Raw genomic sequence first — 19,111 nt, 5'->3', positions numbered from 1 at the left:
AGACCATATTGTTAAGAAGAAAAAAAAAATGAAAAAAAGTTTGAGTCTCTGAGGATCTTAAAGACTGAGTTTCCAATATAAAAAGTAGTTAGAGCTGTCATCAAAACTCCTAGAAACTGAAGGTGCCAGGCAGCTTCTCCTGTGTAGCAGTTAAGGGTTTGTGATAGAGTTCTGACTCGTAAGTGAACACACAAAATCCACTTATTTCAGTAGGAATAATGTACATACTGCTGAGAAAAGTTGTGGTTTGGTTTTGGGGTTTTTTTTAAGTAAAGTGGCAGGTGCTAATTTGTTTCTTGTCTTTCGTCTTCCCACCAAGGCATTCTTCCACCACCATTCATGCTTCTATTAATAGATAAAATATTATCATCATTCCTCTCTGTTTTTATACTGGTTATATTAGAGATATACCACAGGTGACTATCTGAAAGCAAAACATGGTCAATTGTTTTTTTATAAAAAATGAAAAAAGATAAAATAATTGTTTAATTTCATTGGAGCCAGGCTCAGTGTATTTTCATACTCTGTTTTATGGTTCTGATAAAAGTCTCAGTCTTCCAGACTTTTATCAGCCTCGTATTTTAGGACTACGGAATTTGTTTTGTTTTGATTTTTAATGTATTCCAAATATCTGTTTCTTATGAGAACAATTCAACTGTAAGTTAGACCACTGGATCATTTTGAGAACCGAGAGTTGGAATACATACCTCCCACTTCAGCATCTGTAGAGAAATAAGTCTCTAAGAGATACCAGCACTTTTTTTTCCCCTAATACGGCTGTTTGTGTATGCATATTCCTAACAATGCATTTGTTTCACTTCTTTTCACACAGTTCATTCGTGGTTGAAAGGCAGCCCTGCATGCCAACACATCCCCAGAGGCCAATGGTTCTTAAAACATTAATACAGTTCACTGTTAAATTAAGGTAAGGAAAGGAAATATGATATAAACTCCTTCATTGCGTACTGCATTTTATCTTAGGAGAATCTATAAAGCAAAGCAGATCAAGTTATGTTAGAGATCCTTTTGACTCCAGGTTGATCCTCTGGAATGAGCATATAAAGGCCACAGAATCTGTCACTCTTAGGAAGTGGCAATAAAAGAGTAAATCAGTGTGAGGAAGAAAGGCAGATTGTGGCCAAAAGTCAGCACCTTCAGAGTTCTGTATGCACTGAATTCTTGTTTTAATGACTTTGCAAACTGAGTAAATAATGATCCACATCATACAAGCCAACATCAGAATACTCAGAGCCACTTTTGCATGTAGGAAACAGAAACTGCACTGGGGGGGCAGCTCTGGTGAATCAATGACAAGTTATTTCTCTCCCACTAGCTCCTTGCCTGACTTTGTGAAAAGAGCAAAGATTGGAGAGGAACTCTCATCTCATTTCCACCTCGCGGCAAAAAGAATGCATGGAGGGTTAGGGGCTGTGGAAAGGGTACCTCAGGGAAAGTACACATACATCTATGGTGCAGTCACAGATGATACAAATCCATCTCTTAATTATTACTTCTTTGTTGTCTCTCTAGCCATTCCCTCACACATATACTAACTTTTCCACATACTTACAGGGAAGGTAGAACACTTGTCACTGGAACAGCCCAGCTCCTCTTTCTGAGTATACAACCCTGTAAATCGTGATATAATCCTAGATGCCTAATCTGTTTTCAGATTATAATAACTTCAGATACTTTAGTGTGGAGCTACTGGTCTTCAATATTTTCTGGTGAGAAATTTATTCTGTTAATATTAACTTTTACATTTTCTGTTTTGAAGGTTGCTAATTAAATTGCCAGAGCTGAACTACCAGATCAGAGTGAAAGCAACTATTGACAAGTAAGAAACTTTAAAGTGAAGATATTCTCTCTCTCCCTACAGAGACAACACAGGTTTTTCAATTGCTACCCTATCTGATTTAGAGGTTGCTCTAAAAAGGAAAAGAAAAGAAAAAATAACCCCAAACCAAAACAGTTAAAACATCAGGGAAATTATTTTCTTTTTTTAACGTGGAAGATTTCTTTGTCTTTTTTTTTAAAAAAAAGCTGCTATGTCTAATTGATGTTTTCAAATTGGAAGCAAGAAGTCCATTTAAGATTTGTTTCAAGACTTAGATAAAATTCATCAGTCTGAAATGGTAGCATCACACGAAAACTTTAAATCAAACTGTATTGCATTTATGGGATAGTCAGCTTTGAAATACCGCTTATCTCTGCTTGCATTAATAGGCCCAGTACCTTCAATGCAGCTGCTTGGAGTAGTACATGAAGCTTGTGCTTGAAAAGCTAGTGCTGTAATTAGTAACTATGGCAGCTTACAGAGTTTTACCCCTGCCTGAAATTAAGACTGCTACATAAACTCCTCCTTTCTAAGGTGTTTGCTTCTCCTTTGTGTTCCCATTAATTCTTACAGCAGTCCCAAAAGAACAGGATCCCCAGCTTCTTTTGTTGATTATAATTTCCTGAGCAAAAAGCATCTCAGAGCCTGTCTATACTAGGTTTGTGAAAACAGTGTTAATGCTGCCTGGAGTATTTCTATTTGAGTTGATGCATCTTCTCTCAGCAAGGTGTATTATTTTGAGCAATACCCAGTACTGTAGAGCAAGGTTGGTTACAGATCGGTCAGGGCACCCTAGCAGGATAAAACATGGGGCAGAAGACTTGCTGTCAAGGTATGATTTCAAAATCAGTAAAGGTGATCCGAGTCCTCACCGCCCACCATCCCCAGCCACAGGTACCAGCTGCCCTCCCTTCTTCTGGCTGTTGTGCTTCTGCAGGCCCCTGAAAAACACCTTGACCACACAGACATAGATGTTGGCCCAAAAGGAAGGAAAACAGCCAGTGAGGAAGGAGCAGGCGAGAAGCCAGGACTGTTTCTCTCAAAAGCTGTGTACCGTCCAATTTGCTGCTGTGCACATGTTCTCCCAGTACACTATGAGCTATCTACACAGGCTTGTATTGTCCCCGAACACTGGCATGCAGGCAATTAGAGAGCACTGCAGCTTTGAATACCCACATATCATTCCAATGGTGGGAAAAAAGGCTAGATAAAATATACTACTTGTATCTGGCCAGATGCAAAAGTCTAACTGGACAGTACAAATTTCAGTTCTTTAGTTTAAAAATTGTAGTTGTATTGGTAATATGAATTAACTTCGACAAGGCAAAATCTACCAACTCAAGGTATGTTTCTCAGTACAAGTTATGTCTTACAAATTTACTGACGCACAATCTGTTTCCTCCCCCCTGCCTCTCTTCTACTTTAGGAACGTTTCAACTGTAAGGTAAGAAAATAAAATATCATATTTCTTAAATTATCCAATACCGTATTATTTGAGTACGTAAGTGTAACGTCTTCCATAGTAATCGTAGATTCGTTCTGTGTGGAACACATGTGAAAGCAATGAACATGGATGAATCCGCAAACGGAAGCCTGTCGGTGGAATTTCGACATTTGGTAAGTTTGACTGCTTTTTTTCCTGTTGTGTACCTCTGGTAAAGAAATAAAAGGTTCTTTAAAAACTATGCAGGGAGAACTGTATTACTGTCAAGTCTACACTCATTTTGCTTTTCATTATACAGACAGTTTACTCCTAGAACCTCTTTATCCCATTCCATACTTTATCCATTCCATAAGACTATGTATTTTCACAGAAATGACAAAGCAAATCCTAATTAATGCCAGAAAAAGGAAAAGACAAATCATGCTGAATTACACAGCTTCTCAGAAACTGAGTTTTGTTAAAAAACAAACAAACAAACAAACAAAACAAAAACCCAAAACCAAACTACACCAGCATTGTCTAGGGGAAATATACAATTGAATGCTTTAGATCTAGTTGAAATTAATGCCTGCAATAACTGTCTTCTGAGAGACTATAGTACTGCTTCTGTAACTTCTCTAATATCCCAGTGAGTCACGCTTTCTGACTAGACTCCCTCACCTATGGTATTTTTTTTGGCTTAACCACAGATGCAGTACATCAGTGTAGTTTTGCAAAAGGAGATGGAGGGTCTTTAGTGCTTTTTTGTATTATACGCTTCACAAGCACCCTAATTAACACTTTGTTACATTAACTTAATTTCTTAAAAAATTCTTTAAAAATATCAAAATACTATTCACTGAATAGACTTTTCAAGGCATAGTGTCAGAGCCTTCATTACAGCATATTTGTATATTGTAAATAAAACCTTATTATATTAAGAACATCATGGTTACAAATTATATTCTTTATATGTACTTCTGTCTGTAGCTTCTTTGGCATATAAATATTGTTTTGCTTTATACAGCAACCCAAAGAAATGAAATCAAGTGCTGGAAGCAAAGGAAATGAGGTTTGTGCATTTATTTTACATGTTGTTTTTGATTACTCTCACAAGTATTTCAGATTGGATTTTATTTAAATCAAAGAGCAATGACATGTTAGATTTTGAAATATATATTATCCTTAGAATAAGTATAGGACCCAATTATCATACGATGGTGTAGGTATAATGAGAACTTTTCAGAACTATTCACGGAAATTTTAATTACGTGCCTTAAATTTGTATATTTAAAAAGTTACAACAGAAGGTAGGAAGTAATAATCTGAACATATGCGTTCCTCTTTAAGGCAGCCTTTTTGGTCATTTACATTTTGAAAAAAAAAAAAAAGCTTTTTGAGTTTTTTGTTGAGACAGCTTTTCCTATAGGAACGGTTCTTTAATTACATATTCTGTTGGCCAAGTTTACAGCTGAAGTAAGGGTATAATTATATTTGCATCAAAGAAGTTTGCTTGCCTCAACCAGGACCAAAAGTGTGCTTAGTTTACCGATACGCATCCGAATCCGGTCGTAGGTTCCCCTCTTGTGGTGACACCGTACTATCACACGTTAGCCCTAACAAACAGCAGGTACTTTGCAGTACCCAGATTTCAGAGACATGCACATACCACCTGGCACGGAAGGTCGAAAGGCGTTGCAAGTGCTTGCTTCCCACCAGAGGAGCTTAAAATCCGTACACTCTTGCTTTGCGGAGAGCAGAAAGCCGAAGTATTAACATCGGCGCCAATCCATGCGCAGAAGGCCGTGCCCCAGCGTTCCCCTGCGTCGTGGAGCGCTCCTTCCAGTCCCGAGTTACCCTCCAGCACCCCCCGCATCCACACCACCGCCCCGCGCTTCTTGCCCTGCCCAGCTCCTCGCCCCTTCCCCTGCCTCGCTGGCTGCACAGCTCTACCCTACATCCTTCTTCTCAGCTCTGCCTTCCCACAAGCCGTGATTCCCCTGAGCGCCCGGGCTGGCACAGACACAATCGGAGCCACAGGCAAGAACGTTACTGCCTGCCTTCATCCACCTTCTGCATCACTGGCCGGAGGGGAAAGGAGAGCTGTCCCTGCAGGGGAGAAGGCAGCATGGCCTCATCCAGCAACTGGAGGCAGTGGGCAGGGAGGAGAAAGGCACCAGTACGCACAAACTCTAGGGTGGCCATGGACCACCGCCGTAAATGTGGCACTGCTATTTAACAGCAAAAATCTACAGATACATCTCTGACTGAAGCAAGAGTCAGAAGCTTGCAGCCAATGATACAGCCTCTGCCAAAGCTACCAGAACAATCAGTGTCTCCCAAGGTAACTGACATCGTAAGATGCTTCTGTGAATGGCACCTACTTACCTAGGAAGTGAAATAGCCTGTACTGCTTTAAGGTGTCTCTACACCAGTGCAACTTTTTAGCACAGGAGAAGCGCTGAGGGTAAAGTTGTATTGGCAAGTTTAAAAAAAAAAAAATTTTTTTTAAATAATAAAATCACTCATATCACAGCCCAAATAGATGTAGTTATACAAGCACAAAAGTTACTACAAGTAGTCTTTAAGTACAAAGCAAAGGTGTGATCAGCACGGAGAATTTTAACCAAAAACCTAAAGCAGAAGATACTTGTGCATGCTTCGCACGGTGTCTCTGAACAGAGTAAGCTGCAACCTGATTAGCAAGACTGAAACTCGAGACTTGCCTCCCCATTACTTTGCCACTTACAAAGTCATTTGCATCAAGACAAGCAAATGCAAAAATGTAGGTGCAAAAAGGTTGGTGCTCTACTTTTGGTAGCATTTTACTCCCACTTTCACACATTGTGCCTTTATACCTACATAAAACATAGGGCTGTGGAGAATTAGGACAGCTGAGCTGTGACATGGTTAACTGCTAACTGACTTTCCTCCTTGGTCAAATCACAGTCTGTGAAGTCATTATTAGCATGAACTAGGTTGTTGGGGTTTTTTATTAACAGCAACTGTAATAATTCAAAAACTTGGTTTGTTACAGGATGTTTAGTAAGCTGAGAGTATAGTTGTTAAGTATGGCTTGCCTCAAAAAAAAAAAAAAAAAGCAGAAGCTCTCTGTATTTGAGATTTGTCTTTTGATGTAGATATGACTTTTTGCCTAGATGATTTTTCCATGAGAAAAATTTAAGTTTTTGCAAAATCATAACGGGGCAGGAGGGAGAGTTTCACCAACCTTTCTCAACTTTGTGTTAGCAATTTGGGTTGAACTGGATTGATTCTATCTGTATTAAAACATTTGAGCTCATTTGATGGATCAGTATTTAATGTAAAAGCCTGCAGCTCTAAGGTGGATTTCCCCTTTGCAAGGCAGACTTATTCAGATGCCTGAGGATCTCCTGTGGTCTCAATCCCTCATTTATACATTATCTTTTGTTGCAGTGGCCTGTACATGTCCTGGAGGAGGTGCTCCATGGGAAAGATAAGGCCACAAGGCACTTTCCCAAGGAATAGTTTAATTTTACATTGACTAAAAGCAGAGTATTTCAGTAAATGGAAGCACTTTGATTTGGGATTTTTTATTTTGTTTCTTTTTTTAAAAGTCTGACAAAACAAATATGTGATGGGGAGGGGAAAAACAACACCAACAAGAAAACAGGAAAAGGAAAACCAGATTTTTATTCTTTGACTTCTGGGGTTGGAAGTGTATTTCGAAAGATCTATTTCCCCAGGGGCAGAGATTTGGATCTTTACAGAGCTATGCTTGTTTGTAATCAAAACAAAACACTCGTACTACAAACTTTAATCAACTATGACAAACAGATTTTCTTTTTTTTTTTCCATCCAAGAAAAGCTTGGTTTTTTAATACCAGATTTACTTTGGATTAATGATTTAGGCCTCTACTCCTTCAATTAGTAACATCTAAGTATACTTAAAACAAACCTGTGTTCCCAGATGAGGGCCTACTTTGTCATTAAAGCTGTAGCTTTTTGTTTTGTTTCTAGTTTGTTTCTCCTTGAAGTTTAACATCTGTTTAAATTGGAATTGTCAATCAGTAAAGAAACTTTAAGGAAAAGGAAAGTTGGAGACAATCTTCATCAGACACAAAAAATGATCTGTTAACTTTTTGTGGGCAAATCTGTGTTTAAAAGCACCATTTTAGAAAAAGTTAAAAGTTTAAAAGTATTGCTTTAACAATGTCAAGGGGTTTTTTTAGATTAATCAGAAAAAAACACCAGACTTCTGGACTAATTTAATGTCAGAGCTTAATAAACAAATTATTTCCTTCACTTCCTTCTTTTTCTGTTCTACTTATATATTTGATTATGCGTCTTCTTTCAAAATTGTGTAATCTCAGCAGTCAAAACACTAAAACAGTGTTAAATGCCAACTATGCATTTACAGTTTTATAACCTACTTACTCCCTCAGGGCTCTCACATGGTGACAGAGGAACTGCACTCCATCAGCTTTGAAACACAGGTCTGCCTGTATGGATTGACTATAAACTTGGAAGTGAGTATTCCTGCCAGATTTTCTGGGGCAAGAATAAAAGGCATTTTCCAGCAGCTTACAGAACAACCATGTTAGGCCAGACCACAGGTCTGTCTATCCTAGATGCTATCTTCAGCAGGAACCATAAGCAGATGCAAGCTTTCCAGAACTTCTGGACAGAAGCATACGCTTCGGGAAGGAAAAGGGGGCTAAAAAACCCAAAGCATAACACAGCACTACCACTTTCCTCGGCAGCATTTACATTCTGCATTCGTTCTTTCCACCAGACCAGCTCTTTGCCTGTGGTGATGATTTCCAATGTCAGCCAACTACCCAACGCGTGGGCTTCTATTATTTGGTACAATCTGTCAACCAATGATCCTCAGGTAGGTCTTCAGTATGCAAGTACTGACTTTCTGCATTTTCACATTTCTATTATTTGGTTGCCAAATATATTCATTATAAAAAGACTGTGTTTCCCTCTTAAACTGGCCTTATTTTCTTCACATACACTGTTATCAACATCATACTTCAATGTTGTTCACTTTGTCTTTTGATCCCTGCCCAGATATAAAACCATATGCACACTTAGCCTTCCTTTTTGTAGGCTAGAGTAGTAGTTCTTAAACAAAGGAAAGGTGATAGCCCTTCTCCACAGCAATTCTAGTTTGAATGCCTTTTTTGGATGCAGTTGACCAAAACTGTAAATGATACAAAATAATTCTACTAGTACAATTCAAAACTGTCAAAGTAGGTGTATAGGTGGGTCTGTAATGTACTTAAGCTGCTTTCCCTCATGCATTTTATAGGAGCGAGTGCTTTCTATGGAGATCGTGAGTGTCAAGTAGCGCCTTCTAGTGGCTCTAACCATGAGCAAAAGCAGAATCGTTCTTTCTCGGGCTCCCGCTGGCTCAGCACGTGTTTTAGATTCAGTCACTGTTACTGTATTTGCAGACTGCAGAATAGTGCTGTCAATAGCTCTCAGACTTTCAGTCGGGATTAGTGGCAGTCACATAGATGTTCGGAGGAGAGAAAGGGTAAGACAGTTTACCATGGAGCGCGCCTAACAATGATGGCAGGCCAGCTTACCAGCAGCCTGGACTACATTACCACTCTTTGCACGGTCTTCAGTATGTGCATTACATGTACAGTCCAGAAACCAAATGAAAAACTAAGACGACCCAAACAATTCAACAACATATCTCTGTATGCGTATGTAACAGTTTAAGATTTCCGTGCACCAAACACACTAAGGTACAGTGAGAATATCTGCATTTATTAGATGGGATTTAAGCATATTTTCACTGTCTTAACATACGATAATACCAGAAGCATAGCCAGGTATTTTATCATCCAAGATGCACACACAGACTCTCGCTCTCTCTAGGACTCTCCCCCTACAACTCTGCTCAGGCACCTGAGCGCACCTTGCTGGGTGGCTGCAGGTGGGAAGGCCAGCACATATTTGCCCCAGTATATCCCCCCACCTCATTTTTAACACTTCCAGATCCTGTTTAAGTACCTGCAGCCTTCTTTTACAGCCTGCAGTGTATTTCATGGTTGCTAACTGTCTAAACAAAGCACTAATTTTGTTGCAGAATTTGTCTTTCTTCAACAATCCACCTGCTGCCACTTTAAGTCAGCTCTTAGAAGTACTGAGCTGGCAATTTTCATCATATGTTGGTCGTGGACTCAATTCTGAGCAACTCAACATGCTGGCAGAGAAGCTTATGGGTATGTGTATAGAAACAGATTTTATTTGGTTTGGGGCTCTTATATTTGGTAGTTAAGGTAATGACTTTAAGCGTGACCTCCACTTCCAGAGCTGACTTCAAAAATGCCACAATGACATTTTTTTCTTTAAAGAAAAGCACGCGTCAGCTTATTCTTACCACAAAGTGATTCAACTTCTGAACTTCAGGCTGCTAAACTGAAGAAAGAGGGCATCAGAGTCACACTGAACTGTGATGTTATTTTGTTTCCTTAGCAAGAAGTAATTATCTCATACATCTGAAATCAAAAGGAAGTCGTTCTGCTTGCTTATAGGGTTTAGTTTGGTCTGGGTTTTGTTTCATTTTACGTACCCATCCTTGTGGGTCTGTTTAGTTCTGGGACCCATCCTCCACTGGTGACAGCATAGCAAAGAGGCCCTGCAACTTCAGCGAGATGAACAATTGAACATTTTCATCTGACTGTCCCCCAGAAGGGACAGGCCTTAGGGAAACCTGGCAGAAGAAGAGGAAGCTTTATCTGTTTCTGGAGAAGAAACAATTATAAAATATATTGTGAGCTGTAAGAAATTCCAAGCTAAGGGTGTAACAATACCTCTACTGTCGGACAAGAACAGAAGCATTTGTCAAAGACTGGGGGGGAATCTGTGCTTTTATTGCTTTCAAAGCTGAGAAGCGAAGACTGGTTTCCCTGTGTAACAGTCACTTTTTCTGATGGTTTCTTGGAGGTTTCTTGCTGAGTGGAGGTAGTGGAGTTGAGAGGTGCCATGTAAATCAGCAAGAATTGTAAGAAAGAAAAAATAAATTGTCTTAAAATACAGAAGCTCAAGATAGAGTGAAAGCCAAGAGAAGTAACACTTGGGCTAAAAACTGAAACTGAGCACATAGTGTTTGTTGTAGAAACAAAATCCCAGACTACTTTAGGCAAATATTCCCAAAACTACCATTATCAGCTGCTTCAAAAGGATACAGAGAAACTGATCTACAGCCCCTTAGCATTGCCCTCTCAATCCGTCTCCAAGTCTGGATGTACTATACTTCCCCCCCCCCCCCCCCCCCCCCACCAACTATACAGATATCAAGCTATAGCTATTTCAAAACTTCAGAAAAATAGACTCACCGGTTGTTTTTTTTTTTTTTCCCTCAGGACAACAAGTCAGTTACAATGATTATCAACTATCCTGGGCAAAGTTCTGCAAGGTACAGTTCCAAAAGTAAAACTAGATTCTTCTTTCTCTTATCGCCCACATGCGTGCCTAACTCTGTCTCTCTGATGCTACAGATAAGAATCCCACTTGCCATATGTGGGACTTGTAGCCCAGCACAATCACATTCATTGTAAAAATTTAACTAGGAGAATAATATTTCCAGAAGCTTAAAGCTTGGGCTAAGAAATCTCCTTAGTTACATTGCTACAGATATCAGAAACTGTCATTATAGCATGCCCTATATATTTCTGTAAATGATCAATAGATTGTGCTATCAAAGCATACATTTTTCATAAAGCATACAGTAATTTTTTTCATATGCTCAGTTGTGACCTAAATTATTTCAAGTTGGTCGATATATTCAGTAACTTTGATGAGGAACAGACAAGTTATTGAGAAAAAAGGGTAAACCCATTTTGTTCATATTAACTACATTATTTAAACAAATATAGAACCTTGGAAGGAAGTGCAACTTTCTCGTCATCATTTCTCTCAAAATGTAATTTCATAACCAGGAAGAAGCAACAAATGTGATTTTTTTTTTCTTGAAAAATGAGGCACTTCCAATGCATATCTTAAAAATCAGTCGGTTTTACGTCAGGCTGAGAGAGATGTTACTCAAAACAGCAGTTCAGATTTGTCATTCTCGCTTGAACAAACTAGATTATTCTTAAGAAACTGAGATAGCCATGTCATGTGGATGTTGGGTAACAACACTCTCACAATTCTCTTCTTGTGTCTGTTCTTTTTGTTTGTGTTTTGTTGTTGTTTTTTTTTTAACCATTAGGAACATTTGCCTGGAAAGTCTTTTACATTTTGGGTTTGGCTTGAAGCCATCCTGGACTTAATTAAAAAACACATTCTTCCTCTTTGGATTGATGGGTGAGCAACAAGGAAACTGCTGCATATTGATCCCTCTCTGCTTTGTCTTTTTTCTTTACTTATCTCAGTTTTAGCTATGCAGAAGAGATTTGCAAAGAGTTTAATACTTCTGTCTCCCTCTTCCCATTTATAACTTTTGGAAATTTTTGCCAAAAGGCAACACCACTGAATCTCTCAGAAATGCAGGTTTAGATCTATTTATCAGTTCTGTCGGTGTACAGTCAAGTACTGTGATAAATTTCATCATGCTTCATAGTACTTTGAGCTTAATGCCATACTCCACATGTAAATCACATGAAGCTTTTGTCATCATTTCAAGACCTCATAAAGCTTTTGTAACCAGCCTTTGAACACCTATATAAAGTTTGGCCAGATACATTGCACAGATTGAAGTCTGTATTTTCTTCCAAAAGTAAACCCATGATCTCCTGTTACACTTCAGGTACGTAATGGGATTTGTAAGCAAAGAGAAGGAACGAATTTTGCTCAAAGACAAGACACCAGGAACATTTTTATTAAGGTTTAGTGAAAGCAATCTGGGTGGAATTACCTTTACGTGGGTGGATCAGTTAGAAAATGGTAAGTATAATTTTAAAAAATAACATAAACCTCAAACTCTGCAATACACCTGTAATACAGGAGCCACGGTTTCTTTGGTTAGAAAGTAAAACTCGTGTACTATGTCTTAGTATGGTTTTGGGCGAGATACAAGTACCATATTTACTGAAACATAAACCAAAACTCTGAAAGTCTACCTCTCAGTTCTTTATATTAACATACAAGTTCATTAGGAGGTGTACCTGCTTACTGCAGGCTTTAAATTTGTTTCCACGTGTGCAGAAAGTATATCTTGAAAGATACTAACTTTGGTATGAACAGGTAAAACCCACGCCAGTGTAAAGTGCAAAAGAAAGGCAAAAATATGTTCCAGCTGCAGATGCTGATCTACCAGTTATCAGTGGTTACGGTGCCTTTGTATTTTTACAGGAGACGTAACATTTCATTCAGTGGAGCCCTATAACAAAGGTCGCTTATCTGCATTGCCTTTTGCCGACATACTGCGTGATTACAAAGTTATTATGGCAGACAACGTTCCTGAAAACCCTCTGAAGTATCTGTATCCAGACATTCCCAAAGATAAGGCTTTTGGCAAACACTACAGCTGTCAGCCAAATGAAGGTTGGGCTCCATTTCCCTATTTACCCTTTCTGCAAAGCAGCTGCAAAGTCAAGAGGCAATTTGAGGAACGGGGGGAAGAGGAGGAAGGGAACAGATTAAGATGCCTCCCTTAACCGGCAACTTCAAGAGAACTGTTTTAACGCATATCTATCATCTAGACAGCTTCATTTTGTAAATACATTCCTGGTCTTAGAGGTTACATTAGAGGTGATGACAACATATTTAAAAGAAGCTAAGAAATAGATCTTAGGGTAGAAAGAGTCAAAAAATAAGATATTTTTTTTTCCTGACTGACGCATTACAAAATTCAGTGACTCAGGCGTTCAAAGGAGATGAAACTGAAAAGTCATCCTGTTTATTGGCTTCATAATTGTGTTATGCTGTAGCATGCTGTCTCTTTAATTTCAAGGAAATTCTGTGTTTTCCAAACAGCTTGGAAGATCTCCTTTATTTCATTTCATTCGGTGGAACCCTATAACAAAGGCCGCTTATCTGCACTGCCTTTTGCCGACATACTGCGCAATTACAAAATTATTATGGCAGACGTTCCTGAAAACCCCTGGCAACTGCACTAGAAAATACGAAAAGGCTAGACAAGAATGGCTCCGAATACATTCAGGCCCATGTTCTTTTCGTGTGCAAGTTACATTTTTAGATCAAACTTGCCCTCTCTCAAAAAAGCCCTCAAAGCCTTGAGTTTTTTTAAATAGATAATACACATTCTTCTGGACTTTCAGTATAAAAGGTTACAATTCCTTTTGAATTCAAATTCCTACACTACTAAAAAATATTTGGAGGCTACAAATGTTTTGCCTTTTCCTTTTAATTCAGCGGACTTTGCCTAATGCTCCGGTCCTCTAAAAATTTCTGTATATGCTTAATTTCATGCAGAAGACGTTGCTGAAGCTGTATCTGTAGAAATAGAGCTCCATGCAAGCATTCGCAGAACTGAAATCTAGAGGCTTAAAAGTACCAAGCTTGTAGAGTTATAGTATATTTGCTACTGAAGCCCTACTGAAGCTCTTTTTCATCAGTTGCTGTATTATATTCTGGGATGGCAATTCATATCAAGGGAGCACAGTCCATTATGTGACCAAGACCTGAACTCAAAGACTAATCTCAGGAATTCCCCTCATTTTTGTGGCTGCCTATTTAAGCATAAACAGGGACATTTCTTTTTTAATATATTACAGTCTGCAGCACTTAAAGCAGATAAACAATTTCAAATAAATAATAAAATTACTCGGCAATATTTAATTTCTCTAATATTTATTTTTAGTCTCAAAGCCCTCAGATGGAGGAGGCAAAGGTTATGTTCCGTCTGTATTTATCCCAGTCTCCAAAATGTAAGTATCCTTACAGATGTATTACACTTCAGATGGTATTTTTATTAAATTTACATACTGTTTCAAAGTTTTCCCTGCCTCCCTTCCCCCATTCAAATAGTTTGGGATAGCAACACATCGTGTGTTTTTATTTGGCCAAGGACTGCTAAGGACAAGAAAAGGAAGTAAAGAACTTCACTTCTGCAGTGCTTTTTGCATCCATGTGGCAAAACATTTGTAAAAATTGAATGCAGACTTTCCAGTACTCTGATCTACTTATCTTTCACTGCCTCCTTTTTCTCTCCAGCAGCTGACATTACAGAGTCAGGTTTATCCTCTCTTCCCTTGGTCCGATCTCCTACATTTTTAAATGTCTACCAGGTTGTCGGCATGTGCTTACAGGGCCACCAGGAAGCCCAAGTACAGGCTTAACTAACTTAATAAACATTCACCATACTCCACTGCTACGCATCAAGTTAGAGGGATTTAGGTTGCTTTTAAGATTATTTTTGTGGTTTTTGTTTTGTTTTTTTTTTTAAGCTTAAATGATTCTACAGATCCACATTCTCCGTCAGATCTTCTTCCAATGTCTCCAAGCGTCTATGCTGTGCTGAGAGAACACCTGAGTCCCACAGTGATTGAAACTGCTGTATGTTGCAAACTTTTCCATTCATAAGTTAATACTAAGCAAACAGGACATGTATAACTCGGGTGCTCGTTATAAAAAGGCTGCTTGTACAATTATGAAAAAATTAGAGCTCTTTCATCATTTGCTGTATTACATTCAGAAACGATGGTACAGACGTTTCCTATTCTAAAAGGGACAGGATGCTGCAAGCATACTTGGAAGCACTGTGTTATATGAAATTGTCTGACACACTGGCCAATGAACCATGAATGTCATTATTTCAAAGATCCCATAGTTCTTGCACAAACAAAGCCTTTATACTGACAAATACATAACAATTACACTAATTCTGTAGATAGCACAAAGGACTCAACTTGCTCAGGGAAGCTGCACAAGGAACATAAAAATTTCCAATTCAGCAAACTTGCACAACTTTGCTGTGCTGCAAGTTTCTACATGGGATGCCAAAGTGAGAAATTAAAAGTCAACTAAATAAAATTAATATTCACCAAGTATACAGAAAGGTTGGGAAAATATTGTACCAATGTCCTATTAAAAATATTTTCCTCTTTTACTTATTGACTAGAAATTGTGTTCCAAATCATCATGGCTTAGAGTACTTGGAGCACTGATGTATACCCACTGGGGATTTGTCCAGCAGACTTCTATCAGGAAACGCAACAGTGGTTTGGCTTTAACAGCTTTAAAAGAAAACCTCCTTTCTTAATACTAGCTCTTAGTTTTCTGTATGTTCAATGATTTATGATCTTAAAATGCTTATGTATTTAAAAGCCTGTCAACTCCCCTTCAAATGCCTTTCTGTAAACACTCCTCCTCACCCACAAACAGAACAAAACTAAACCAGAATCCTGACTGTCGATGATTGGAAGCACAGTTAAACTTTATATACAAATAGAGGAGTTCTTTAATATACACCAAGCTGAAGATCTATTCAAGAGCAAAGTATCTTTTTTTGCTTCTTCACCTTTTTCTCTGATAACGTTCATGACAAACTAGTTCTTCAGCTAAAACTGAAATACTAGCCCGAATGAAAATTCTGCGTTAAAACCTACCACACCCAATTTGAAACATGTTCCCACTCATTTGTTGTTTGGTTTGTACATATGAAAACAGCTCTGACCTTCTAAACTGCATTTGTGTTGCATTTCCTAAAGTTTCAGCAGTGAAAAGAATAGTTGGCTTCACTTTTGTTTATCATCAGGCTTCAAACGTTTTTGGTTTCTTTTAGCACGCACAGTAATTCTCAAACCAGTTCTGTCCAGAGCTTCCAAATGAGCTGTGACCATTACCATCTTTTGGGGTCATAACCGCACAAAAAGAATGTGTTGGGTGATGAATTGAGACAATCAAATACAATCATGCTGCAGTTTTTAAGGGTACTAGATAAGTGGCTCAATGCTGCTAGATGCTAGGTGAATTTCTGGAGGCTCTTACTAGAAACGTTTTCAAGTTCTGCTAGAAATTGGGGGGGGGGGGGGAATAGTTTTGAAAGATTTCTAAAAAATTCCTTCCTTCCTTCCTTTTTCCATTCTATTTACTTTGCTAAATGGAAATGAGGAAAATATGGAGGATTTTTCTCCATCATCCCAAATTCACACAACAATCTACCCTGGTGAAGAGCTGTCTAAGTAGAGTAAGCACACAATCTGCTTTATTAAAGCAATACTTTTTCTCCATGAGATGCCAATAAAAAACAAAAGAAGCGTAAGATGCAGAGAACTACAGTGAAATCTGCAGCAGGACAAAATGCCCTACAACTCAGTAACGCAGTCTTAGCAAGATATACTTTCTGCAGTCTTGCTGAATCCGCCCCCCCCCCCCTCCAGATTCCCCTACCCATCAGGAAAACAAGACTCCAGTAAGAACCCTGCTATACATATCCATAGGCTGCACGAACCACAAAAGTTCATATAAAAATATGTATCATTTTTATTGCAACTATTTCCCACACAGTGTTTTCTAATGAGCATTCCTATATTTTGTAAAGAATTAGAAACAGGATTCGCAGATCCTTACCAGTTTGTATTACATTGTCAAAATGACAGAGCCGTTACCTTGAGCCAAAGAGGGTTTCATCTGCAATTATTTTTGAATGAACAGCAGTAACTCCCATGAGACTAATCTTTTCCTTCTTTTCTTCTAGCTGAGTTCTCCTTACTCAACTGACTGAAGTTCACATACTGGAAAAATTAGTAATCACATGAACACTGGATGGGTTAAAGATGCAGTAAATTTTTTTTTTTTTTGTCATCTTCGTATATTGGCATTTCCTGGAAACCGTTATGATGTTATTCTTGGGCCTCTTTCTGTTATCAATACCATGTAAACCAGGAATCTTCTCCCTAGTGATTACAAATAGCTTCCTGCAAGTCAGAATTGCTGTCCTCACTGATAAAAGGCCAGATCCTTTCTGGCTTGGAAGTCGTTTGACTTCAGTGGGGTCCAGCAGGTATAAATTTTACTTGCGGAATTAACATCCATAGAATTGCTGTAAATATGAGAGTATGAGAACAAAATGTTTTGCTTCTGAAAACAGCATATAACTGAAGACATTAATGTTTTGGGGGAAATTAGGATTTATTATGTTAAATAGTTTCTGTTTAATCATCACCTTGTATACCATTGGTTTAGCTTCTATTTTAAAGCAAAAATTCTCATCCCCCTGAGCTTTAATGTCCCATAGGTGTCCAGGGTTTGCTTTTTTCCCAAAGATGAACCACCTTCAGCATAGATCTTTATCTGCCACCACAGCAGAAGTTGTGGAAGGAAGGCAGGCAGGCAAGGATGGGAAGAGAAGGGAGTTCCAGAAAGGAAACAGACACACCACTTGTGGTGTGAAAAAGGCTGCCTCCATTTTGCCACTGAAAGAGAGGGTTAGTAAAACTTACCCCCTCACAAAATAGTTGCAGAAGTAAATCTATTTGTGCGTGAAGCACTCAGATACTACAGCAAGTACTATCAGAAAGTCTACAAAGAAAAAATCCTGATCTGACAGAGTTTGGATACTACCTGGTAAATATGGACTGGGAAGCACAGTTTTAAAAAAGTTACTGAGGAGCTGCAGCATTTGCTGACCACTGGGCAATTCATGCTACATGACAGAATACTACATGCCTGTTAGAGACTCATTTAATAAGCAGAATAACTAGTTTTTATATATAAGTGGTAAACTACCTTTTTAAAGCTTTTTTTTTTCCTTTCAGTCACTGTTTAGTGCTGTGTTTGGATTGTTTGGTTTTGTTGGTTTTTTTCCCCTGGTATTATCTCTAAAAACTCAGTTAATAAAATAAAGAGGCAATTCAAGACCACTGTATTTCATATAGGCAGGCTCATTCAAGATTTAATTGTTGTCTGCAGAATATGTGGTTAAAGCATGCAAAGTTCTTCAAATACATACGAACACTTGAGCATTTGCACCTTACACTCTTCTTGAGTAGGTACAAATTAGACATCTGGGATGAAAACATAACCTTCTTGAATCAGTAAGACCTGGATTTTACTTTCATTTCTCCTTTTTTACTCACTCCACTCACCCATATTATTGACGTTAGTTGAAACCAAGCGAATGGAAACAGAGTAATGAGATATTTCTCTGATACATGGGAGTAGGTTTTAAACGCACAACCATGTCTGTCTTCATTCATCTGAGTGATTCAAAGCAAGCTGCAGATAGGAAGTCATTTCCTCTCAGAAAGCATCATGTATAAATATTTTTCCAGAAAAATAAGAGCAATTGTGTATATAGTTTGGAAACATCTGTAATTTATATGACCAGTATGAATAAAAACAGATTTTGGCTTAAAGTTGGATACCTTCTGTGGAATTGTTTCAAGATACAACAAAAATAGAGTCTTGCCATCATTTTGTTGATCTCAAGTCTGAACTACAAGCAGTAACAGATTTCTAAAGCAGCAAATGTAACTTCACCGCACATCAGCTATTGCATGCCTTTTCATTCTAACCTGTTCTCACAATATTAATACAAACAAAATGGAGGGTACCCTATGCTTTTGACCACCTAACCTTCATGAGAAGTACTGTAAAAAAGGTCCACGCGTGGCACGTGAATCAATCTCTCTCCTTCCTCCCGGCTCCCTGTACAAAGCAACTCTTCAAAACTCTCAAGTCTTGACTTGAACACAATATATTTCATGTTACTGAATAGCACTGTGGATCAGGTTTTGGCATTACAGTTTCTGCTTCTGTTTTAAAACAGATTTTGCAATGGGGTAGATTTAACATTTAATTGAAAGGCATATTACTTCAAATCAGTTCCCGCTTTAGAGGAATGTTGGAGTCATTAGTCATTTTCTAGAAGTTAAATGTATACAGCCCAAGCCTCCTTCCATTAAAAAAGTGAGAATTTAATCCTTATGCCACTGAGTAAGAAC

The 19,111-nt window shown here is 38.4% G+C and overlaps 1 protein-coding gene across 1 annotated transcript in view; it reads left to right on the top strand.

Annotated features, from left to right (window-relative positions):
• Positions 1-18,523, top strand: part of STAT4 (signal transducer and activator of transcription 4) — a 44,479-nt gene extending 25,956 nt beyond the window's left edge. Inside the window, exons 11-25 of the mRNA XM_030016838.2 lie at positions 833-925; positions 1,778-1,837; positions 3,264-3,281; positions 3,361-3,454; positions 4,288-4,332; positions 7,685-7,768; positions 8,035-8,133; positions 9,346-9,481; positions 10,625-10,677; positions 11,473-11,567; positions 12,010-12,146; positions 12,555-12,746; positions 14,026-14,092; positions 14,612-14,720; positions 16,864-18,523. Coding sequence (XP_029872698.1) covers positions 833-925; positions 1,778-1,837; positions 3,264-3,281; positions 3,361-3,454; positions 4,288-4,332; positions 7,685-7,768; positions 8,035-8,133; positions 9,346-9,481; positions 10,625-10,677; positions 11,473-11,567; positions 12,010-12,146; positions 12,555-12,746; positions 14,026-14,092; positions 14,612-14,720; positions 16,864-16,890 — 1,309 coding nt within the window. The 3' untranslated portion in view covers positions 16,891-18,523. The remainder of the gene's footprint in view (positions 1-832; positions 926-1,777; positions 1,838-3,263; positions 3,282-3,360; positions 3,455-4,287; positions 4,333-7,684; positions 7,769-8,034; positions 8,134-9,345; positions 9,482-10,624; positions 10,678-11,472; positions 11,568-12,009; positions 12,147-12,554; positions 12,747-14,025; positions 14,093-14,611; positions 14,721-16,863) is intronic.
• Positions 18,524-19,111: the final 588 nt, after the last annotated feature.

The sequence above is a fragment of the Aquila chrysaetos genome, chromosome 6 (assembly GCF_900496995.4).
Source record: "Aquila chrysaetos chrysaetos chromosome 6, bAquChr1.4, whole genome shotgun sequence".
Taxonomy (NCBI): Eukaryota; Metazoa; Chordata; class Aves; order Accipitriformes; family Accipitridae; genus Aquila; species Aquila chrysaetos.
Note: the sequence above shows the minus strand (reverse complement) of the source record. Positions and strands in the feature narration are given on the sequence as shown.